At 37.3% G+C, this 25,266-nt stretch overlaps 2 protein-coding genes and 1 pseudogene across 3 annotated transcripts; all 3 read left to right on the top strand.

Moving 5' to 3' along the window:
• Window positions 1–3,648: 3,648 nt before the first annotated feature.
• Window positions 3,649–7,229, top strand: LOC144642486 (microfibril-associated glycoprotein 4-like; annotated as a pseudogene). Its single transcript, XR_013568739.1, has 4 exons — window positions 3,649–4,049; window positions 5,456–5,570; window positions 5,844–6,255; window positions 6,834–7,229. The product of XR_013568739.1 is annotated as a microfibril-associated glycoprotein 4-like (transcript).
• A 1,943-nt stretch (window positions 7,230–9,172) lies between these two features.
• LOC144642492 (microfibril-associated glycoprotein 4-like) lies at window positions 9,173–13,001 on the top strand. Its single transcript, XM_078501453.1, has 4 exons — window positions 9,173–9,728; window positions 11,438–11,556; window positions 11,927–12,328; window positions 12,773–13,001. The coding sequence occupies exons 1-4, from the start codon at window positions 9,405–9,407 to the stop codon at window positions 12,999–13,001; spliced, it is 1,074 nt and encodes a 357-aa protein (XP_078357579.1). The 5' UTR covers window positions 9,173–9,404.
• Window positions 13,002–15,551: 2,550 nt separating this feature from the next.
• On the top strand, window positions 15,552–20,508 carry LOC144642483 (microfibril-associated glycoprotein 4-like). The gene is made up of 4 exons (XM_078501446.1): window positions 15,552–15,936; window positions 16,725–16,839; window positions 17,093–17,507; window positions 19,213–20,508. The coding sequence occupies exons 1-4, from the start codon at window positions 15,616–15,618 to the stop codon at window positions 19,439–19,441; spliced, it is 1,080 nt and encodes a 359-aa protein (XP_078357572.1). The 5' UTR covers window positions 15,552–15,615; the 3' UTR covers window positions 19,442–20,508.
• Window positions 20,509–25,266: the final 4,758 nt, after the last annotated feature.

Below are 25,266 nucleotides of genomic sequence, written 5' to 3'. Positions count from 1 at the left end.
ATGATGTACAAATTTCGCGAATCATCACTTCCATATCAATGTAACCATTTTATGATTTTTCTAGCTGTAAGAAGAACTTAAGATCTCTGAGAGCCGTAAAAGCATGAAATTCGATTTCAGTGTATGGCAAAGGCCGGGACAGTGTAATACTGCAAAGCGGCCAAACAAACGCATTTTGATTTAGTCGCGTAACTTGATTTACATTTATCCATGTACATCTTTTATTTTTGAAGGTTTTTGTTTGCACTGTAAAGAAAAAATTGGTCAAAATTCGAATGACTTAAATACAAAAACCGAGGTAAAGTTTTCTATTTTTTAAAACAAAATAAATATTTGGTCGCATTGTGTAAATAAACGCGAGTCGCCGTCGAAATATTTTTTCTCAAAGACGTCTTGCTTTTTAAGCAAGACGAAAACACAAGTGCTTAACTGAACTGAAAACGAAGATTTATTTTCGCAAAAAGCTTACAAATGTCTTAACTGGAAAATTATTTCGTCCTGTTCAAGTGTTGAATAATCGTGACTTGAGAAAGAACTTTTAATTATGCGTGGGAACACGTGTCGCTGATTGGCTGTTTTTAATTGAAACTAATCGTGCGTGTCCGTACGGAGTCCGTTCTTGCAGCTGATCATTGTTTTCTACATTACAGCGAACGATTATCGATCCCGAACCATTCCCTTGGGATTGCTAACAGCTTTTTTTCATATAACAAAGAGTCTAATGCGCATGCGCAAAGCGCACGCAAGCATTAGACTCAATAAAAACCGTTGATTAATGAACACCGGGCTTGTAAAAACTGTAGGAGTCAAATAAACGCCGGGTCCATCAGGCTAAGTTTGAAATAAACGCCGGGGGGCGTTTAATCGAGAAAATACGGTCAGTTATTAAGACCATTATTTTTCACCTTCTGTACAATACACAGCAATCCAAGTTTAACTCCTCAGTCATACTAAAATGTAAATAGCAAACTGATTGATAGTTGATAGTTGATTTAGCAATGAACTTTCCTCCTCTGTGCAGTTCCTAACAGCCCCTACATATATGTTTACATCACATTTGGGAGCAATTCAATAATAATAATAACAACAATAACTTTATTTATATAGCGCCATTCCTAAATGCTCATGTCGCTTTTCAAAATAAAAACGGTAGTGAAATCTATACATAAGTGTTAAAAGTGTTAAAAAGTGTTAAATATGTTTACAAAACAATTCAGCACACGTGAGCAAGTTTCAAAGAAATAATTTTCTATGACACCACATTCCCTGTAAAGGAACAATTAACGAAGTTTAAGATATTTATTGTAGCCGCAAATGTCTTCAGTAGAGAGACTGTAATTCTATGGCTGTAGTATGTCCCTTATTAAACGTGATATGTGGAACATTACTCAACTCTTTTAATAAAGTTTTTGTCATACTGTCTACCTGACCATATTGTCTGTCGGTCTGTCGTTCTGTCTGTCTGCCCATATGAAAGTCAACTGCTATACTCAAGAGCTTCTACAGCCGTACTTGTCAAGGAGAAAACAATACTTGCCAAAATTTTCCTTCAAATGTGTATAACTACGATAAACCTTATGTTAATTTAGCAGTTGATGCAAGCTGCGGCAGGGTGTTTGTCACAAAATTAGACAGGGCCCATTTCTCTGAAATCTCAGCAGAGCCTGGAGACGACAGGACGAATTGTTTCTAAGCGCTACAATGTTGTCCATTTTCTTTTTGCTCGTCAGAAATGAAAGGAGGATTTACTTATAGCTTTTAATTCGTGCATTGGATGAATGCAAATATCTACTGATGCCAGCTACTACTTCTTACCTCAACTACTACCACTCCTACTACAAGTTTAACTACTACTACTGCAACTGCCGCTGCCACTACATTTACAACTAACACTACCACTAAGAGTTTCGAAGTTTTTCTGAAGATAACCAAAAACCTCCGAGAGCTGCAGAACATAATTAAAAGTCTTCCGAAGATAACCCGAAAGCTTCCGAAGGTTTTCGAATACCGAATTTTTCGATTAAATGCCGGGTACCGAATAAACGCCAGGTCTCCAAGCTGAAGTTGAAAACTAGCACCTCAGGCATTTTTTTGAGGTAAAATAAGCTGTAGGTATATTAGCAAGATACATGTTTGACAAAAAATAATGTCTAAAACCCTTGCCGTTAATGAACACCGGGCTCGAATAAATTGCATGAGTCGAATAAACGCCGGGTCTACCAGGCCAAGTTTAAAATTAACGCCGGGAGCGTTTATCGAGAAAATAATCGGAACGTCAGCAAATATTTCTAATAGTTTCCCGAAGATTGCCGAAAAACATCAGATGATTTTTTACACAAGCTTTAGCTTGTCCATGCTCTCCTAGCCCCTTTTGTTAAAAACAAGTAAGACAAGTAATCACATGCTTAATAAATATATCACTGAAAACTCCCATTAATCCTTTATTATGTCCTTCGACATGCAATTACCTATGCAAATATTCAAGAAAATATTCTCTCAAGCTCAATGAAACCAAAACTACCACAGTTTACGGGAAACGTTCTTTAAGATAAAATAATGAACGCTGCTTACGTCACGAGTTTTAGCGCGCGCAGTTTCTTTAACATTTCGTTAAAGAAATAAAAAACTTTTTCCTCGTGTATTGTTGACTTGGTAATTTTTAAGAACACTCGAGAAGTGCGAGAAGCACTCGGCTGCGCCTCGTGCTTCTCTATGCACTTCTCTCGTGTTCTTAAAAATTCCCGCGTGCTTATATAACTCAACAATGCACTCGGGTGCGTTTTTATTTCTTTACTAAAAGAAGAGAGTTATCTAGATATATTTTTTGAAACTCAGAATATGATGAATACTTTTTTTACATGCGAAAAAAGTATAAGTGATGATATATCGACATATAGGTTATAAGTCCGCTCTTGAACAGCCAGTTCCAAGCCTATCAAATGTCTTTTGGAAGTGAAGAAGTAAAGAACATATATTCCTTAATTTTTGGAATTTTGTAGCAATTTCTCGTTGCTTAATTTATACGTCAGCTAATATCAACTTCCAACAATTTAAAATAAGACCGTTCCCTGCTTTTGCAATAGATTCTCATTATTAAAAGTCCATTAGCGCTCTTACGTAACAAATGTTAACTGCTTTAAATAGGTTAAGTCAGTAAATACGACTTAATATTCAAATTGGCATAAACATTTCTTTGAAAAAGCTGATATTTACAACACTGGACCTAAAAAAACAAAACTGCTCTGATCGGCGGGCTTATAAAATCATTTTTCGACTGGAGTTTCGCATTAAAAAAAACAGAGTTCAAAAGATATTTGCCAATATGAAATATTATATATGTTATATTTTTCGATTCGATACCTCATAATGTCACCATGCAAAATATAGCAGGTGGGATAGGAAAATTGATAAAATAAATGCATGCTCATGCAATCCATAAATAGTGGTTGGCCTTTAATTATTTGCACTTCGTTGCTTTAAGTAAAAGAAAAAATTGAAACCTACAGCCTACAACCAGAACGAAAACAAGCGATTTACAATCTAAGACATTTGATATTGAAGTATTGTGTTATTGAGCTAGTGATATTGCTAAACACTTCCTCTTCACCTGCTATATCTCAGTTAACTTGCGTTGATGAGTCTGTCAGCAACGCCCTTTTTCCGCTTACATTAAAACACTCCCATTTTCATCGCACTTTACTGAAAGCATTCCTCCGTGAGGACCAAACATGCATCTGTGGCCACTAACTCTTGTCTGCACGGCTGTATACGGTATAAGCCGTATTTCTGAGCTTGATTTCATAGCCGTCAACTTCGCTTAAGCCATAGAAGGACACAAGCTTAATGGAAGCGTGATAAAAGAAGTTGAAGTGGATTCCGAAAGTTCCTGTCAGTTTGAATGTGTCCGTGAAGAGAAATGCAAGTCGTACAACTTTGAGACCACAAAGAACGACGCTGGAACATCCACGTGTCAACTGAGCGACTCTGATCGATTTGTTGGTTTTGCAAACTTCACAGAAGATAAGGATTTCATTTACAGAGGATGGCAGGTAAATTGAATTTAAATAGAATTTAAAAAAAAAACATTCAATCGAGTATTAGTGTTAATTCCTCATATACCCGAAAGTTTTATTTTCTTCAAATCAGATTGATTTCCGCGAATTAATCAATATCGTGAATTCTGAAAACTCACAATTTGCTCTTAAAACTAAGAATTTATTCTTTGAGACATATTGAGCAAAACAAAATGCACATTTTGAAAGCAACTTCGATCAATATAAACCAATTGGGCGATACGATGGATCTTTAATTTAATTAGGCTTTATTTTGCTTAAATAACAGTTTTGAACATAGAAAGAAAATTTCTGTGTTTTCTTGGTTCCTTTTTTCAACGGACCTGCTTCTTAAAGTTTGTTTTGACTTTTAAATGATACTAGTGACATCCACTTTTAATTTGCGTTTTAACTTAGCAAGGAAACCTTCAAAAAGAACCTTCGAGAGCTTCCGTCCGGCTGAAAATACATACACAGTGCATAAAATAGGGAACCACGACAAACTTTATATTATGTAAAAACTCTGATCACTAAAGAACATTTTTTAAAAAAGTGTATTAATATTGAAGAAATTTGTTATTGATATTTTAAAATATCGGCATCTGGGAACCCACAAAATGGCCACACGTTATTTAACAAATATTTAAAGACACTTGTTGACGCTAAATAAATAGCTATGACGGGCAGTGGATAAACGCTTAGGACAATTATTTTAAATAGAATCAATAAGCATAAGTGTTATGAGAAAGGCATATTAAAACGTCCTGCCAAAATAATATGTTTTCTTACCCAAGAAACGTTTTCACTTAATTTCATAGAAATCTGTAAAATCTGTAGCCTGTGTACAGCCGTTCGTTTGGGCGGAGCGGGACGGCTGTACACAGGCTATAAAATCAACATGTTGTCATCGTTGGCCAATGAAAAGCGTGGATCTTTGCGTCAGCCTGAATTTAAAGGGTTGAAAATGTCACATGTCAATCACTTTATTGACAGCTAGGAAAGCGGTTCGCGGGAAAAATTATAGACAAATGTATGGAAAAAATGAAAAACGTAACTGAACGCTTTCTAGCCCAGCGACAACCTTCAAACTTGGCGAATAAAAACTTTTTCCAAGCATCTAAACTTTAAAATTCATGAATTGTCAGAATTCAATTTTTGCAAAAGATATTTGCCGTCGGATTTCCATATAAACACTATAATTTCTAACCGCTTTGCCTACTCGTCAAAATGGCGTCGAAAACCGTGATAAGGCCTTTTTACTTAAACTGGGACAAAAGTTAGGGAAAAAACGGTCGGTGCTGTTTTTGGACAGTCTGAAACGCCTGAAAAGCAAGTTTTCTTCTAGCCAAAGGACGTCAGTGATCATAACAAATAAAAAATAATAACTCATTTCTTTTAAACAGAGTACCTGTGAGGCGGACAGCTCGCCTTGTGGTGACAAAGGAGTCTGTATTCCAAACTACCAAGATGACAGCCTACGATGCGAGTGTAACGATGGATATACAGGAAAACCTTGTAGTAAGTAAAATGCTAAAATGTTCAGAATAACTTGCTCGGCAGGTCTACAACTTTAACAAAGACAAGAAGCTCATTGGTTTTTCGTTTTCTCTTTTGCTTTTGTTTGTTTTTTTTTTTTGTTTTTTTTTGGTTTACTTGTTTCTTTGTTTTTCTGCTTTACTGACAATCATTAAAAGAAAACGATTTGCTTGAACTTTCACCGGAGTTAAATAGAGTCAACTTTCAATTAATTATGTGTTGAAATCTCTTTCTCTTTTTTTTGTTTATGTGCAGAGCCGAAAGGCTGCGCCCAACTCTTTCAAGATGGCTTCACATCCAGTGGCGTGTACACCATCAATCCAGATGGCGGCAAACCAATACAAGTGTTGTGTGACATGACCACGGACGGTGGAGGTTGGACCATTTTTCAGAAGCGTGTAGACGGCTCTGTTGACTTCTATCTTGGATGGGAATCCTACAAAAACGGGTTTGGAGATCAAAACGGCGAGTTCTGGCTTGGAAACGACAATCTCCACCGTTTGACAGCCGCTGATGACGTCATGCTGAGAGTTGACCTGGAAGACTTTGATGAAAACATCACATACGCTGAGTACACGACTTTTAAGGTGGCAGACGAGGGAGATAAGTACCGGCTTACTATTGGAGGATACAATGGCACGGCTGGTAACTCGATGTGGGTCCAAAGGTAAGAGAAATATTTTAAAAGTGGTTTACGTGTTGCTGGTTTTCATTAAAATCACAAAAACTGTTTGGTTGCTTGAGGTATTTTAATCCTAAAGAAGCCCTAAAGACGCCATTTTAAAGTTTAAAAATTTATAAAAAAAATTAGTGGAGCAAGAAAAGAAAAATCTGAGACACTGTTTTTTAGACCAATATATGTAGATCAAATTCTACATAAAAGTTTAGGCTCTAACGTATAAAATGTGTTCTCAAATAAACCTAATGTTGCACAACATCATAATTGCAAACAAAATGCTGACGTTGCTTATTATGGTCAATATGATCAAAAACACAAAATCCTAAATTACAATCTTTATTCAATAAGCTTTCAGAAAATATATACTTTATTTGGGTTACCATTGATGGTTTGCACACAATTTCACTTGGAACAAAAAGGCCAATTTTCCTTCCGTGATACCTAAAACAACATCAAAAAACAAATAATTTATGCTACAGAGCAGGCAAAAAGAAACGTTTTGTTCAAATATAGCTAAGTAATGTTGCACAACACTGTTATTTTATCAATTTGTAATTTTCTTCTAGTGGTATGCAGTTTTCCACGAAAGATGACGACAATGACGTTGGCAGTCGCGACTGCGCCCAGAAGTATAAAGGAGCCTGGTGGTACAATGATTGCCACGCCTCCAATCTCAACGGATTGTATCTTAATGGATCACATTCGTCTTATGCCGATGGAGTCAACTGGCTTCATTTTAGAGGCCACTACTATTCACTAAAACGTACTGAGATGAAAGTTAAACCCAAAGCCTAAATCCCTGGACCCAGGATCTTTCAACATTCAGAAAGGATAACCGTAAAAAATGCAAAAATGCTTAATGATAATGAATGTAATAACAAAACCAATAAGAATCTCATTTTAATAGTTCAGTAAAGGTTCGACTAAGCGTCTCTTTGTGATTACTACCTAGTGTTTAAAACTGTAAACACTAATGATAATAATAATAATTATAATCATCATCATCATCATCATCATCATAATATTTAATGAGGGAATCCAACTCGCAAATGCGGTTTTCAGTAAAATATTAGAAAATAAAAATGGATAAAGAGTAAAACATGTTCATAATATTGAAAAGAGTCAAAAACGCGAAAGTTTAAAATTAGTTGAAGTCTTTTAAAAAAGTTTTTACTTAAGCTTTAAAAATAGATAAATGTCTGAAAGCTTGATAAATGAATGTTTGTTTGCCCCAGTTGGTTCGGGGAAGAGGCAAACGAAGGTCGTTAGAGCGCCTTGTGTTGTGTGAATGAATACCGTGATTTCCAGTGAAATTAAAATCTAAATCAGTTGTCCTCATTAAGCGCTTATGAATAGAAGTGAACCGGTGAACAAAACGTCTCACTGAGAGAGGCTTGACATGCATGCTGAAATGTAAATGGACAACTGGACAACCTCCTACCAGTTGCGACTTTTAACTAGTTTATGTTTGATTTTCATTCTTGTCAGTATTTAATCATTTTAAGTGCAAATAGCATGCTTTTTAAATAACTGTTGTTTTTAATATATATGATTAACATTTCATATTATACTGCACAGCTGTTTATTGTTATTTATATGAAAATTGACGCAATGTTTGTGATGTGCTCACTAAATATTTGCATTATGTACTTACAGGTCTGCACACAATATTGTGTTCTCTTCACCATTTTTAGTTTAGTGTGTTGACTTCCTTCAGTGATCAAGTAACATTCTTTGGAGAGTTAATCCTCTATGTGCTTATGCGTACGTGAATATGATTAAGTTTGAAGGAGCGATTCCCAAGTGAACATTTCGTGATCTGGGAAGGAACAACAAGCAAAGAAAGTAGAAATAAAAATTTTAAATAATTTGTTTATTTTAAAGCTGTAGCATGTCCTTATTATATGCTGAACGTGATTCGACACTTAAATAAAGTTTACCTCGCTTGTTTATCTGTCTGACCGTCTCGTCTTCTCTGTCGTCTGTCCGTCTGATAGAGCTTTTTAAACACAAGGGGATAAATTTTTAATTTGTGCGAAATCTTGGTGACTCAGAAGCGTTCGTAGCGCATGTCAGAATGTATGTAAGACGCTGAGAATGCTGACAACAACACCGATAAATGAATTAGTTCAGTCTAAGAAAACTATTTACTTATCGATTTTTAAAGCAGGTTTTCTTTCGAAAAGGAAAGCTACTCAGGTTTCGAAAACCAACCTTTCTACAGTTTTCTATTTATGATTATTTGCTTCGCACACTGTCATTTTATTTGTTTATAACGGTTTGTCCTCGAAAACTAAAAAGCTATGGACTATAGTTCGACAACCGTGTGGCCAGTAGGGTTTGAGTGGGTTTATAAGTGAAAGAGACAAGCGGATCTGGGAAGCAAATATACCATTTGGAAATGAGCTGCAAAAAGAACTTGAAGCATTTTATGGGGTAGGCATTCCAAAAACACTAGATTCAACGTTTTAATGTGCACTGTACTTGCAAACCTATTCATTGTGTATGTGTTTTATGAAGACGGAAGTAAATAGAAAAGCACACTGCAGCTGGGGGAGTTCTTACACCCAGCAAACTTTATCAAAACTAGGCAAAGGAATACGAATCTATTGAACAGAGGTGGTTTTCGTTAGCAACAAGAGAAAATATTTTTTCTCTTGTTAGCATATAGGTGGGTCTATTACCAGGGGAGCTTATAACAGAGATTTTACAGTATGACAAGAAATAGAGATCCATTAAAAAGATATTAAAATTTACATAAAAATTTTATCGAGTTACAGCACTTAAGCGGATCTAAAGCAGGGCCTGGGGTAGGAGAAAGGGCAGGGCCTGGAGGACAAAGAAAAAAACATATTTTAGTCAGGTGTTTATTCAACCCGGGCCCCTGCTTTTTTAATCCGTGTCCCCATCTTGTGGGTAAGTTTTGATGCTCCCACTGATTCCGACACAACATGTTAGAAGGTTGACAACTTGCACACAATAGTGCAGAAAAATATAAGAATTAAAATATTCATAAACGAGAATCAAACCACTTCATTATAATTACGACAGTTAATAATTGATGCCAGCTACAAAGTTGTATACACCTAGTGACAACTTGAATGTTTCTTCACCAAAGCATGATCTGAAGTAAAGACATGTACCTACAGTGGTTGCTGGCTTTTCTGACGTTTACTTCTGCAAATGGAGTTACAAGAATCATAAAGCCAAACTTCAAAGCCGTTAACTTTGCAAAAGAGATAAGAGGAAGAAGGCTCAATGGAAGCGTCATTAGAGAAATGGAAGTGGATTCGGAAGGTTTTTGTCGACTACAATGTGTGGAAGAGGATGGATGTCTGTCGTACAATTTTGGACCCAATAAAAACAAGAAGAGATTCAAGTGTCAACTGAGCGATTCTGATCGATTTGTTGGCTTGAAAAATTTCACTGAGGAAAATGAATTTCTGTACCGAGGGATTAAGGTAACTTTTCAGTTTGAAGTTAAAAAATGAGTTGAATTGAAAACATCATAAATTTGAATGTGGTGGTGTTATGCGATATTTCACCTTATGAAATATGTGTATCCTGAACACTTTTATATGTCTATATGTTTCTCAAACTGTTTTAACCCATACTGACTTTATTTTATTTTATTTTTTACGACAGAAAGAAAAACTTTTCAGAATTAATATATCGTTGTGGCATCAAATCAAAAGCATCTGTTGAATCATTAATATTTAACCAATTAAGAAAGCTCTTTGTTCACAATAATAGCGGTTTTCTAAGGCTATTATTTGTTACAAAGCAATATTTATTACATGCACACACAAAACACTGTTAACTACCAAGGCTTAAATCTTCAATTTTAAATTGAATTTCTAAGAGCGTTAATCTTCGAATCACTGGGCTGTGAAATAAATAATTCAGTAGCTCATGCTTCTAGACTCTGGAAATTCACTTATTGAAATTTTCGAAAGTTTGACAAGCGTGTTTCTCTTGAATGGCAAAAAGAAAAGCAATGCACCTCATGTATCTAGGATTAAGTTGCCATATATTTAGAGCATCTGTACTACATTACTCTACAATCGCTATTAATACGACAGAAAGAAAACTTCTTAGAAATAATCTCTCACAATTTAGGCTATTAAGCTTATGAAGACTGTTTGGATGTCATCAAAATTGTAAAATCTGTAGCAACGGAATTTTAACACTGTCGTGCTTAATCTATGGGCAAATGTCATCCCTGTAAACGTTTTTCCTGTTTCTTTACTTTATTTAATTCCATAAAATTGAAATAACACAAAAACACACAGATAAACGCCGTCGTGTTTATTAAACACACTCAAAAAGTTGCAAAGTACTTAAACCCGAAAATCCAGTTCTTAATAAATTCTTGTGGAAAAACATCTATTAGTAGAAACTCAACCGTGTTCTATTGAAAATCCGCGAATCTGATTGGTTCTCCCACTGTTTTCTATTCGCTGATAGAAAACGATCGCGCGCTCGTTGCTCATTTAAAGATTAATTTCTCTTCATTTTTGGCTTATAAGAACGTAAAATTGTAGGTTTTTGGACTGCAGTCCTTTTCTACTAAAACAATTAGACTACTCGCCCTCGTTTTCTATGAGCGATAGTCAACTCGGCTGCGCCTCGTTGACTATTCGCTCATAGAAAACACGGGCTCGTAGTCTAATTGTTAATTAGAATTTACTGAAGTTTGATTGAACATGTTCCTCCAACAATTTCTCGACGTTTCCAACACTTCCACACTGGTGTAGGACAGTTCCGTCTCAACAATGTATAATATATAGATTTACAAAACCGGAGCTTCATACTTAGTTTTTACTGGCCTTTATTTATTCTGAATCTACACGATGATACCAGGCGCTATATTCAGTTGGGTTCCTCTCGCTATATTGCGTCGTCGTAATTCAAAAACCTTCAAATTAAAATAGCTCTAGCTGAATTTTACAGTTCCAACAACTGTTACTTTACCCAAATTTCGCTTTTACACAAAATAAATGGAAAGTAAACCGGATGTAAGTCAGTTTAAAGCAGTATTTCAAGTGTAAGTAAATTTGGGCAAGCAGGCGTGCACTGACGTCAGAACCCAAATTTATTACCCATGGTGCTCCGCAGGCGCTGGATGTTACAGTACCTCCTTATAACTGGGTTATCTTATCTCAAACAGAGTGTTTGTGAGACGGGCAGCTCTCCTTGTGATGAATCAGAGGTCTGCATTCCAAACTATCAGGAAAACAGTGCGCAATGCATATGTAGAGATGGTTACAGTGGAAAACCATGCAGTAAGTATTTTAATTTAAGTCTAGTATCTAGATCAATAGACACTTTGTATAAAGGGAGTCTGCATTGGAATAACAATACTTATACATCCTAATCCTCGCATTCACGTAAAAAATCCGCTTTAGATGTACAAAATATTTTTTATCCAATTTGGGCGCCATTTAATTATGCAAAGTGTCTATTAAAAAAGTGTCCCAAAGTGTCCCAAGCATTTTGAAAATAGTAATCCATGTGAAATGTCTTGGTACAAGATTACGTTTAAAGTTTGGCAAACATTTCATGTATGAGAAACTGACCTGTGACAATGTCTTTTCAATTAATTATGTGTTCAAATCTCTTTTTCTACGTTTTGTTTATGTACAGAGCCCATCAAAAGTTGCGCCCAACTCCTTCAAGACGGTTTCACGTCCAGTGGCGTGTACACCATCAATCCAGATGGCGGCAAACCAATACAAGTGTTGTGTGACATGACCACGGACGGTGGAGGTTGGACCGTTTTTCAGAAGCGTTTGGACGGCTCTGTTGACTTTTATCTTGGATGGGAATCCTACAAAAACGGGTTTGGAGAACTGAACGGCGAGTTCTGGCTTGGAAACGACAATCTTCACCGTTTGACAGCTGCTGATGACGTCATGCTGAGAGTTGACCTGGAAGACTTTGATGGAGACATCAGATACGCTGAGTACACGACTTTTAAGGAGGCAGACGAGGGAGATAAGTACCGGCTTTTGATTGGAGGATACAGTGGCACGGCTGGTGACTCGATGGCATACCAAAGGTAAGATAAATATTTTAAAAGTAGTTTACGAATTGCTGGTTTTTATCAAAATTGCAAAAACTGCTTGGTTTCTTGAGCAGCACCAAAAAAATAATTTTTTGTTATAGCGCAGGCAAAAAGTAACATTATGTCCAAACATAACGTAATGTACAGCTTTGTAGGGATATACAACAATGTTATTTTATCACCAGTCGTGCTACTGTATCCACCAATCAAAAGCCGGTACTTATCTCCCTCGTCTGCCACCTTAAAAGTCGTGTACTCAGCGTATCTAATGTCTCCATCAAAGTCTTCCAGGTCAACTCTCAGTATGACGTCATTAGCGGCTGTCAAACGTTGAAGATTTAGACAGGACTCCGTTTAAACTAGCTTGTTAGCTAAACCATGGCCAGATGCTCCTGTATAAATAAACAAATAAATATAAAAAATATAATTTTCTCCTAGTGGTATGCAGTTTTCCACGAAAGATGAAGACAATGACCAGTCCAGTGGCAGCTGCGCCCAGATGTATAAAGGAGCCTGGTGGTACAAAAACTGCCACAACTCTAATCTTAACGGATTGTATCTTAGTGGATCACATTCTTCTACCGCCAATGGAGTCAACTGGCTTTCTTTTAGAGGCAATAACTATTCGCTAAAACGTACTGAGATGAAAGTAAAACCCAAAGACTAAATCTAGACCCAGGGTCATTCAACGTTCCGACAAAAGAACTGTTATTTAACCAACAGCAACAGCAAAAGCGTTCAAAATGACGTTCCCAGTAAGGACAAAGCTTCAGTAAAGGCTGAGCTACTTGACTCTTTGTGACTTGTATCCGTAGTATATATAACTGTAGCTAAATGTGGCACTTATTTTCACCATTGTAACAATAATTTAAATTAATCATCTGCTATAAAGAGGGAGGGGGCAGGGCCGATTGCCAGATCAGAGGCTGGGCTTGTATTCTTGAGCCCCCGGGTCAAGTTCTCCATTCTGATCAGCGCGTACATTAAAGCTGGATTCGTAACATGACAGTCCTGAGTTCGTGAGTTCAACTCCTTGTCCATGCATGCTAAAATATAAATATACAATTGGTCAACCTCCTATCAGTTGCGACTTTTTACAAGGTTATGTTTAATATTCGTTCTAATATTTAATCATTTGAGTGCTGATAGGTTCCTTGTTAATAGCATTTCATTTCATACTGCACTGATACAATGCAAGTGCTAGGCTTTGTGTACATAAAGACCTGCACACTATATATTTAAGCGTTGTTTGACTAACGTTCATTAGAGGATTGTTCCGCTCCATGTATATGCTGATGTATTAGTGAATATGATTAAGTTTGAAAGAAGCAATTCTCCAAATAGAGCAGTTTTCAATTGAGTGTCGTAAAACCAAAACCAAAGTAATTACTCTAGCCAATCACAAAGGACACAGACAATCCAGTCAGCCAATCAAAACTCGAGGCAATTACATTTAGTTGGCACGAAGCGCGGGAAAACGTGCGCGAGCGAGTCACAATTGGTTTTGGTTTTACTCCTGATTGGCCGAGAAAGTGGCGAGAAATTTTTAAACCAATCACTACGCGTAGTGAACGCAAAACCAAAGCAAACGCAAATTACTTTCGACACTCAAGTAAATGAAAACCGCTCTAAACATTATAAATAAATAAACAAACAAAGAAAGTACAAAGGCGGCGGAGCGTTTTGAAACGTGGGGACCCAACGTTCTCCAAGACAAGCGCATACTCCCCCCCCCACCCCGGGGGGGGGGGGGGGCATTCCCCTACTCCAAATTTCCTAAAATGTCTCAAACAGTGTCAGGTGTTTCCGTAATCGATTTGTGGCAATGCATAACTTGGCTGTTCAAACGATCCTGCTTCATGGTGCTTTTTTGAGTTGTTCTTTAGACGTGAGGGCAGAAACTGTACGCTCTGAAGTCTCCGATGCCAGGGGTAATGTCAGATACAATCTTAACAGATTGCGGACCTCTCTTAGAAGCGTATTGGAAAAATCAGTAAATCTCGTTGAAAGTCCTAAACCATTTTAGCCTGATAAAACGATTTGTGTCTTGACAAACGAAATTAATGCTGCGCTACAGATACTTTCGACACTGAAATGTTGGGGGGGGGGGGCCGAACCCCCTCAATTTTTTTTATTGGGGGGGACTACAGCCTCCCAGACCCCCTGCCTCGCCGGTCATGTATTAGAAATCAAACCTCTGAATAATGTACTAATTTTATAGTTGAAGCTTGTCTTTATGATATGTTAAACGCGCCTCGACACTTAAATAAAGTTTACTTCGCTGTGGCTATTTGTTAGACTTTCTCAAAGTCTTTCGCTTCTCGTTTTCGGTTTGGTGGTTGTCGTTTGTCCATCTAAGCGAGCTCCTTCTAACACTAATTGCCAAAGTTTTCGATAACTAATTTTTGAACTTAAAGTAAAGCCAGTTTACTAGCAATGACAAATGTCCCTTCATTTTGTCTTTGTGATGCCTTGTGAAATATTCACATGATGGAATTCAAGCCGCTAACTCATTTACACACCCAGACTATCACTCACAAATTCTTTCAAGGGCGGCACACACGAAGAGAAAAGTCCCTCTACTCAGTATACTCAAAATCTTTTACAATTTCTTTTGAAACGCGCGTGCAATGTTAGCAAGCGAAGTGTCAAATATCTTGTTGTCTTTTAGCTAAGGGACCGGTCATTATTTATTGCATAGGGAAGGGGGGGATCGATTCGCGAGTGTCTAATAAAACACGAAAAATGTTTTCAATTTCCCCACCCCATCCCCCCCACTTCATTTTAAATTACGCTTCGCTGGGTACAGAGTCACGTGTTACGCCAAATTTATTAATTATTTCACTTTATTAGTGCTTACTTTGGACGCGCGTGTTTCAATTTTAATTCCATGCCTTGAGAACTGTTATTAAAATTGACGGGGGGAGTGAATAAACAATTTTAATTGCCTAATATCTTTATTAAAATAGATTATTTTGCTGCATCAGAGAGAAAGTGAAACAGTTTGTAAATTATCAACTACAAGTTAATACAAGGACGAAATCAGTATTCTATTCAACTGACTAATTTAACAATGAAATACGTTAAGCAAAACGCCGAAATTAAAGAAATTAGCTAAACTAAGCGATAGAATACCAGCCAAAATTAATTTTAATAATTCAGATTTATCTGTCAACTTAGACGACAAACGAACTAAACATTCGCAATTGCTTCTACACCTGCCAGTAAACTGAGTTAACAAACCTGCAATCTAAATCGTGCTAAAATCTTTCGTGAAGAAGATGCATCTCTTGATGTTCCTTTTCCTTTGCACCGCTGTGTACGGTATAAGCCGTATTTCAATGCCTGACTTAGAAGCTGCCAATTTTGCTGATGCGATAGAAGGACGAAAATTGAATGGAAGCTTGATAAAAGAAATGGAAGTTGAATCAGAAAGTTCTTGTCAGTTTGAGTGCGTCGAGGAAGAGCGATGTCAGTCTTACAATTTTGCCACCACAAAGAACGACGCTGGAAGATTCAAGTGTCAACTGAGTGACTCTGATCGATTTGTTGGACTTGTGAATTTCACCGAAGATAAAGATTTCAAGTATGGAGGTTTGCAGGTAAATTTACGATATGATAATTATGTCTATTCGTTGTTGATTTTCCAAAAATGAAGAATTCCTCTTTTAATTATTTTTCCAAATTTTAATTTTGTTATTCGTTTTATTTTGATTCTGAAGCCAAATCGTTGCAACTTGATTTAAGTGTACCGACAATTCCATTTTTTTAGCAAATTTTGCCTTATCTTTTGTGCACAGAATTATTTTAAATAAATAAATAATAAATAGGAATTTATAGTGGCACATCCACGGAGTGGCTATTTGTCCACTGTTTCCAAATCGAATTAGAATTTAGAAATGTTGGTTTTTGTGGAGGGAGGAAAACCGGAAAACCTGAAGAAAACCTCATTGGCGTAAGAGCGAGAACTAACATCAAACTCAACCCACATATGACGTATGGTCTGGAAATCAAACCCGGACCACATTGGTAGGAGGCGAGCGCTCTAACTACTGCGCCATCCCTGCTCTCCATTTTAACAACTATTGCAAAAATATGGTGATTCACTTAAAAAAGAAGTACTACTTTAAAAAGTCTTAATTCATAGCAAACTTGAGGAGGGAGTGGGAATGAGAAGATGTTACATATTCTAAGTATGTATGCATGTACGTAAGTAAATCAGCGAAGTGTCTTCATAAACAGCGAATAGAACGCGTTGTGGCCGTGGTGTATTGCAACGAAGTCGATTCTCGAAACAGCGAGTTGGTGGCGGAAATCAATTAACTCATTTTCATGAGTAAAATCAAAGAGTTAACTCATGAGTTAAATCAATTTACTCATTTTTAAACAGAGTGCCTGTGAGGCGGACAGCACACCTTGTGGTAACAATGGAGTCTGCATTCCAAACTACCAAGATGACAGCGTACAATGCAAATGCAATGATGGATATACAGGAAAACCTTGCAGTAAGTAAAATGCTAAAATGTTCAGAATAAGTTGCTCGGCAGGTATACAACTCTACCAAAGTCAAGAAGTTGATTGGTTTTTGCTTATTTTTTGGTTTATTTGTTTCTTTGTTGTTGTTTTTTTTCTTCCTTACTGACCATCAATAAAAAGAAAACGCTTTGCTTGAACGTGAACTTTCACCGGAACTAAATAGAGTCAATTTTAAATTAATTTTGTGTTTAAATCTCTTTCTCCACGTTTTTTTGTGTGCAGAGCCGAAAGGCTGCTCCCAACTCCTTCAAGATGGTTCCGCATCCAGTGGCGTGTACACCATCAATCCAGATGGCGGCAAACCAATACAAGTGTTGTGTGACATGACCACGGACGGTGGAGGTTGGACCGTTTTTCAGAAGCGTTTGGACGGCTCTGTTGACTTCTATCTTGGTTGGGAATCCTACAAAAACGGCTTTGGAGATTTGAACGGCGAGTTCTGGCTTGGAAACGACAATCTTCACCGTTTAACAACCTCCGATGATTTCATGCTGAGAGTAGATCTGGAAGACTTTGATGGGAACATCACATACGCTGAGTACACGACTTTTAAGGTGGCAGCCGAGGGAGATAAATACCGGCTTTTGATTGGAGGATACAGTGGCACGGCTGGTGACGCAATGACTGAGACAACAAAGTAAGAAAATTAATTAAAACATTTCATTCGTTTGACGACATATATGATGAATTTAGTGAAAGAAACACTAATTGACGCGAAATAAGCTTTATTCTTTTAGTTTTAACGTTGTTTTTACGATGGTTCGCGTTTTCCATCGCAATGAGCAGCGTTCTCGTTTCTCTACAGAATTCAGCAGAACCTATTAGCTTCTTTGGAAGGTTAACGATGCTAGTGATTGCTACAAGTGATCTTCGTTGTTACTTCGTTTAACTGTTTTTTTTTTGTGTGTGTGTTTGTTCGTTCGTTCGTTTGTTCGTTTATTTCCCTGTATGTTCTGCATCCCTGTCTGGTTTTAATTTATTGGCAAATTTGCTGTTCTAACACGGAGTTGCTTTCGCCATTTCTCGTTATCTTGTGCATACTCGTTTGACGGAAATTTCATCAAGGAAAGTGAGAAAACGTGAACAAAAACTTGCTCTCGCACGTTTCAAATCGCCAAAAACACACAGAAAATTATCTTCTGTTAATCATTTCATTTCATTGCATTGCATAAACACGGTCATAAATATCATCTTGGAGAGCTTAAATCTTTGCATTTAAGCAGTTACTAAGGAATTTGAAACTTTGACCACACAAACAAGACAAGGCTAAGCTGCTATTGTTAGTTATCAATGAATCTGACAAGTTTTACTTTTGTTTCAATACGGCTTTCACGTAAAGACGTTTTTTAAACTTTTGGAATTCTCGTATCAAAATAAAAGTCTGCCTATTTGCCTATCTGCCAGCCTGTCCGTTTGTTTGTGCGTTTGTCTGTCCGTCTGAGTGTTTGTCTGTCTGTCTTCCTGCGGGTCTGTCTGTCTGTCTGTCTGTCTGTCTGACTGCCTGACTGCCTGATGCTCAGTAATCCCAGGGGCGGATACAGCGGGGGGGGGGGTGGATAGGGTGGATATCCACCCCCCATATTTCAGTAAAAAAAAATTCGAAATGTCACCTTGTTTGAAATAGAAAATAAATAAATAAATAAATAAAAATTAGCTCTCGCTCATGTCTGGTTGTTGTTACGCCACGTTTCGCCGTCTGCCGCCACTTAGGGTGAGGGTTAGGGTTAGGGTTAGGCCCTAATGGTCTGCCATCCCCCCCCCCCCCCCCTTTTGAAATCCTGGATCCGCCCCTGAATCCCATACTGTGCCGCGGGAAAGGGTATGGTGTTTGAGGTTCTCAGTCCTTTAAAAGGGTATCTTTTCGCCCTCTTTGGCAATTTAACCCTTGCATGATCCTTAAATTGGGTTTGCTGAAATTACAGTGCGTAATCGTAGAACTAAGCGGAAAAGATATGGTCTGTTAAAACTGAACTACCCGTTTAACTTTCCATGCTACGGAAACAAAATAAAGCTACCTGTGTACACAATTTTTAGTTATCGCTTTTTTTTCTTGAATAGGATGTTATTTTCGTGCTTGGGCTTTAAAATGTGTATCAATCTTTCGATTTTCAAACCTTAAATAGGGCCAGGGTTTGAAACCTTTGTGGCAAAGACCTATCCTGATATGACTGTCTGTCTGTCTTGCCGCCTTGCTGACTGGCTGGTTGTTCTTGCTGGGCGGCTGGTTGCCCTTCTGTCTCTTTAAAGGTGTGTGTCTCTATCGCTGGCTGGCTGGCCGGCTGGCTGGCTGGCTGTATTGCTCAGAAAGCACTGTTTAATCACTTTCTGTCATTTTCTTCTAGTGGTATGCAGTTTTCCACTCAAGATTACGACAATGACCAATTGAATGGCAATTGCGCCCAGAACTTTAAAGGAGCTTGGTGGTACAATGCTTGCCACGCCTCCAATCTCAACGGACTGTATCTTAATGCATCACATTCGTCTTACGCCGATGGAGTCAACTGGGTTCGGTTTAGAGGCCACCACTATTCACTAAAACGCACTGAGATGAAAATTAAAACCATAGTCTGAATTTATGTCTTCGAATCACCCAACTTAGAAGAAAAATCATTCCGACAAGAGGACAATATTAGAGACATTTAGATCCACGTTTTCACCGGAAAACGCTGATAGTCACGTGTCCATCACCAGGCGTCACGTGTGCAGCGTTACTCTGTATGATTTTAGGAAGGTTTTTGAGTGAGACATTTACCTCAGCAAATAAATTTTGTCTTGCCTACATTTGCCCGTCATCTCACGTAAAACGTTACAGTACTACAAAAAGAGCTTCTAGCTTTCAGTCTCTGTAAAACACAGCTTAGACTGCGTACAGTTGTATCAGCGTCAACAGATGCTTTAAGCAATACACCTAAATTTTGAATTTTGGTCTGTTCTAGATATTTCTCAGAATTCCGTTGTGGGACTTAAGGAATATAAGTCCAGGTCTATGTCTGGAACTTGCCCACAGACCTATACAATTTACTAAATGGCAGTGGATTGCGAACAAAATTAGTAAGGGGAAACGTCCTCTTTCTTTCGCTTTTCTCGTAGGCGTGTCGTCCTTTTTATTTGTTACCAGTTCCCTTCTATTCAAGCACGCTCGCGGCGTGGTTTCGATTTCGCTGTCTTACAGCAAGGCTAGGCTATGTCCTCGAAGAATTCAATCGGAAGTGGAGGGACCTGGCAAGACTCTAGTTGCTTTGCCCCTTTTTCCTATACAGTCAACTCTCTCTTAACGGACACCTCTATAAAAAGGACTCCTCTATAAGACAGAAACCTGGTGTTGGTCACTTCCCTGTCGTTTTTCAGTCATTTTACTGCAACTAAACTTCCTATAAGACGGACACCTCTCTAAGACAGACAGTTGGAGCCGGTCCCGACAGTGCCCGTTTTAGAGAGAGTTGACTGTATATCCTTACGGAGAGCCGGCGTTCGCAATTTTTGGGGGAGGGGGATAGGGAGTGAGGTGCGGTAATTTGCGCTGGTCTCATACTGTCTTTGTAATGAAAAGGTAAAGAGAAGATTTTTAGACCCCCAAATTAGTAAGCCACAAATAGCATTATTTTTCTTAAATGCAACTTGTAATTAAACTTTTTATGCACCCGACCTCAGTCCAGTCTTTGTTCAACTCCTTTTTCAATTTTAAGTGACTTCTTCTTCACAGGAAAAGTGAAAACCCCCCCCCCCGGCCCCCAAGGGCGCGCCCCAAAAAACAGAAGGGCCGGGGACGAGGAGGAAAAATTACAGATTATGTCCGCACTTTTGGTATGCATTTTTCAAGGCCGACCTCCTGATCTTTCTTAATGAATCAGTGCGTTCTCCAAATATATATACGTCCTTAAAAATGCAACCGGATGATTAGTTCTTAGTTTAAAAAAAGCAACTGTGGCTCCCATGTTCACAGTAATGGGCTATAAAGCGATTCAGAAATAGATCTACAATAACCTTCACTTGCCGCGCATTTGTGAGCAAGATTTTAAAAAAACTAACTGACTCATCATAAGTTACTGCCAAAATAAATTCCTAACAACCCTGCGATGTTAAAGAAAAAATATAAACAATAACTTCAATAGAATTTACCTTTCTTTCGTTGTAATGTAACGTTTCTTTCATTTTCATTTTCCTTTGTTTTGCTGCCTGTTGCGTCCCGGGGGGGGGGGGGGACTCGGGATTTTAAGTGACGTGGATGATCGAATAGGGGCAAAAATCAAGAACCAAAAAAATCCCTAGGGCTTCCAACACAACCCCAAAAAATACCTAAATCAAAAATTAACCCCTCAAAAATCAACAACAAAACACTTTTGTTGTACTTTATTCGCATAACTACGCAGCCAAGGCACTACCACAAATCCTCAGATTTTTTTGAATACCCAAAAACATCCCTACTCAAAACAAAAAAGAATACTTGCCAAATTTTCCTACCCAAAAAAATCCCGGAATCGAAAATTTCAAACCCAAAAAAATCTTTCGATCATCCCCGTCACTTCAAACCCCGAATACCCCCCCCCCCCCCCTGGGTGTTGCGTACTTCGCCGGAAACTCTAAATGTGGTAGACAAAGGTTTAGAAGTTACAACACCAGCTTGCAATTTTCGACAGCAACGAACGGGTATACTGGCATTTTCATTTGGAATGTAAAATAAGTCGAGTGATGACTTAACAGTAAATCGAAAAATATGTTTGTGTGCACATTTTTAAAAACAATTTAAGGCATCTGCTGTCCGGATGGTGTAATGAGCCTTTAACTGTGCGAGGGTTAAGTCATGAAATACTTAATCATAACTGCACGATTTGTTGGGGAGCTTGTCGAGGCCTGCAGCTCACCGTTTAGGTGGAAAACAACACTGTTATCATTCCTGCACGACACGTACGATGGGGAGAAATTAGACCAGAGAGACAAATACAATTTTCGTGGCGTCTTTAATGGACAAAGTAGGGAGAAAGTGAAAAGGGACAAATAACAGGGTTTCAAAGAAATTAGGAAGATTTTGTTAATAAGTTCAACAACTAAAAAAAAGGTTTTTAACTTGCCATTGAACTGAAGACTCAGGCCTGGCAAAAATTACCTACGTAACAAAGAAAGCGGCTCAGAGGAGAGAATTAGTAATTATTAAAACTGTGGTCTAGTATGGTCATGTTCTAGCGTTGATGTTTCTTTCAAAATGATTATAACACGCCTTTATTTAGACTACTACTGAAGCCAGAAAATGTATGCACGATCTTTCACGTTTCATAGCTCTACTATAATTTTTTTGAATTGACACACTTTCAACCTCCGTTAAAAACAATTGTCTCCTCTGTTCTAGTGGAAGCTGAAGGAAACAAAACATGAACCGCTCTCAAAAACCTGTCTGGTTATATATTTCTAGCAATTTTGAGTCATGTATTCATCGCATGTTTTGTGTATAGTTTAAGCATTTTGCTTTTCAGCAATCGAATGCCTAATCTATTCGCTATAATAAGAGACAAAAAACAAGAAAAATATCTTGACAATAGCAATTTTTTTTCAAATTCAATCAATTTTGGTTAAGTTACAAAGTAGAAAATCCTGCTTCGTCTTCGTCCTTCGTTCGCCCTCACTAAAAACCAACATGGTGGCAGCGCGGAGACCCTGATAATTCTACTATTTGAGTGCGTCTTTTTGTAATCTTGAAAATTCAGGTTGAGTGATAATCAGATAAATTAGCTCAGCTCTGAGCAACGATAAAGCAAAGGTCAAAACATATCGCACTCAGCACTGATTCATGAGAAGTGCGATGACAAGAGAAGAGCCATGGCTCAAAATACAAGCCGGGACAAAATGACCAGTCGTATGTAAAGCTTATTAAAAATTATATTTATACTTCACAGGCTCCCTGTTCCATAGAATAACTAGCCGAAAATATTGTTCAGTTAAAGATGACACTAGCAAACTCGATTCCTCTCAGCATTGAAATTTAAGTAGGATTTTATAATTAAGTTCAGTTGGTGAGTTCGTAACTTGAATTTCTCAATTTCTTAAAGAATAACAAAGTTATATTGTTTTTTAAACCTTCTTTTAGGCGTTTTCAAATACAAATGAGCTCTAGGTTCCAAAGGAGAAAAAAATAAATAATATCGTTCTTTTTAATTATCTTTAGTAAGTCAAACAGAATATTCAAACTAAACATTGGCTCAGAGCCTACGACTCGCTTATGTTGTTGTTCTTTTAGTACTTTTCAGTCCGGCCTCTAAGCTAGCCAGACCAGATTACCGTTTATTTCAGTAGACCGTGTTTCTTGATGATTCTTTGATGTGAGCGCAATTCCCAAAGGACGGAGCTTAAACACAAGCATCTGTTAGTGTTAATTGTTTTGCCTCTTTATCAGGGAAGCCTGATCTTTCAAATCCTTATCTAAGTTAGGACTTTAATTACACAATCTGTTAGTCAGCTTTAATTGAATGAACAGTCAAACGGGATGACATAAGAATTGAGCGCACATCAACATGGGAAAACTATCATAGTTTTCTTGCAAACTTCGATATATCAGTGTTCACTGCTATAGTAAATGTGCCCTTAGTTTCATGTGTTTTCTGTTTTGTAAATACAGTATTCCTATACTTGCCCATTTTTGTTTAAACTGAAGAAATTGATTTTAATGTTGTCTTCAATTTTTTGCTCTCTTTTATCGTTCTGTTTTTCTTTAATTGGAAATATAAATAGATAAATTATATGAAATCAGAATTATAAAATTAACAGATCGACAAAGGGAACCATAAATAAAAACAATATTTTTTGAAAGAACCGTTAAAACAAGGAATATAAAAGACATTATAAAAGGCATGAAACGCTATTCATGTCAGGATTATGGACACATTCTTGGAATTTTAAATCCATGTGTTTTCCAGAAGGGAGCGATTACGGAATTTGTAAATATAATAAATTGGGGTTATTCTTTAAGGACTGCAACTAATCAATTTGTAGCTATTTGCAGAAAATATTAAAACCCTCTTAGTAATCGATCACGAAAAACCGGAAACACAAATACATCGTAAATGTGCAAGATACCATCATCGTAAGACCTGAAGCTAATTATCTTGCGGAAAACATTAAATTCTCGTGGTAATCGATCATAAAATACCGGAAACTTCGTGATAACTACATGAGCTTGTCGAGACCTGCAGCTGACATCGTGAAAACATGTTGGTTCTATTTGTGTTTTCGTCAGCTTTTTAAAATCACTTTGAAGTCAAGCAGTATTTCAAAGGTTTGCCGGCGATTCATATTTTCGTGATAAATTTTGTTGGCTATTAAAATGAGTAATAACATATCACAAAAGAGATGGATAAAGAGCTTACGACTATAATGATGGGAGGTTTAAATTATATTACAAAATGATTGTCAAACCGTCAAATCAGTTCTGTTCGATTTCAAATGCAAAGCATTCGAGCTATACAGTGTTAACGAAATTTCCTGTTTGTTTTTCTTTGATTACCAGAAAGAAATTAAGATTGAGAAGAAAAATATAAACAATATTTCTCTTAACCCCAATCGGTTTGCAAGTTTAAACAAATTCAATCATTTTTTTGATTACTTTCATTCAGGGCTATCCGTCAAGGTGCTAAGCTGGCGACAGAAAGCTGGACTTATTTTCCTTTGTGAAACAAGGGGGCAATGTAAAATAAATTGGCTTCCAGACTTTTCATATAAAATTCAAAAAATTTAAAACTTGACGAAATCGAAACTGTGTATGTAAACGAGGTTAATGACAAACAAAAGAGTTAAACTGGCATAGCTTTAACCTCTGAATCTGCGAAACATTTATAACTATTAAATTTTACTGGCGATACGATCATTAAGAAGAATTGGAAAAAACAACAAATCAATCGATAAAAATAATAAAATAAATTTTAAAATTTTGGGTCTTGCCACCTGCTCGTAAAACAAATCTTAGAAAATTAAAAATAAATTCCAAGTTGTAAACCCGTGAAAATCAATCTTCTCTGTTGTAGGATTATTGACAAAAACACTTTACCAATCAAACACAAAGCTAGTAAAATACTGGTTATAAAACAAACGGAAACCCTATGATATTTGATTTTTGCCTGAATAAGATAGCATTTCTGCATTCTGTGACACCTGCAGGAACATTTTTGACATACAGTAGTTTATTCGTATTAGTCACTCGCTGTGTTTTAACTGTCCCATATTCTCCTTTTGAAGATGTAGCGCAAGGGTTTTGTCATTTAAGTTTCTGACGTAGCATTTTAAAAGCATTACTGTATATATTTCATCAATCGAGTGATTGTTTGGTGACAAAAGGTGCAGGCATACATAACGTACGTTGCCTCTTAAACTACACTCTTTGCATTATATAAGAACGTCTAATTTTCGGCCCA

This window comes from Oculina patagonica, chromosome 2, assembly GCF_052425735.1.
Source record: "Oculina patagonica isolate OP01 chromosome 2, crgOcupat, whole genome shotgun sequence".
Classification (NCBI taxonomy): Eukaryota; Metazoa; Cnidaria; class Anthozoa; order Scleractinia; family Oculinidae; genus Oculina; species Oculina patagonica.
Note: the sequence above shows the minus strand (reverse complement) of the source record. Positions and strands in the feature narration are given on the sequence as shown.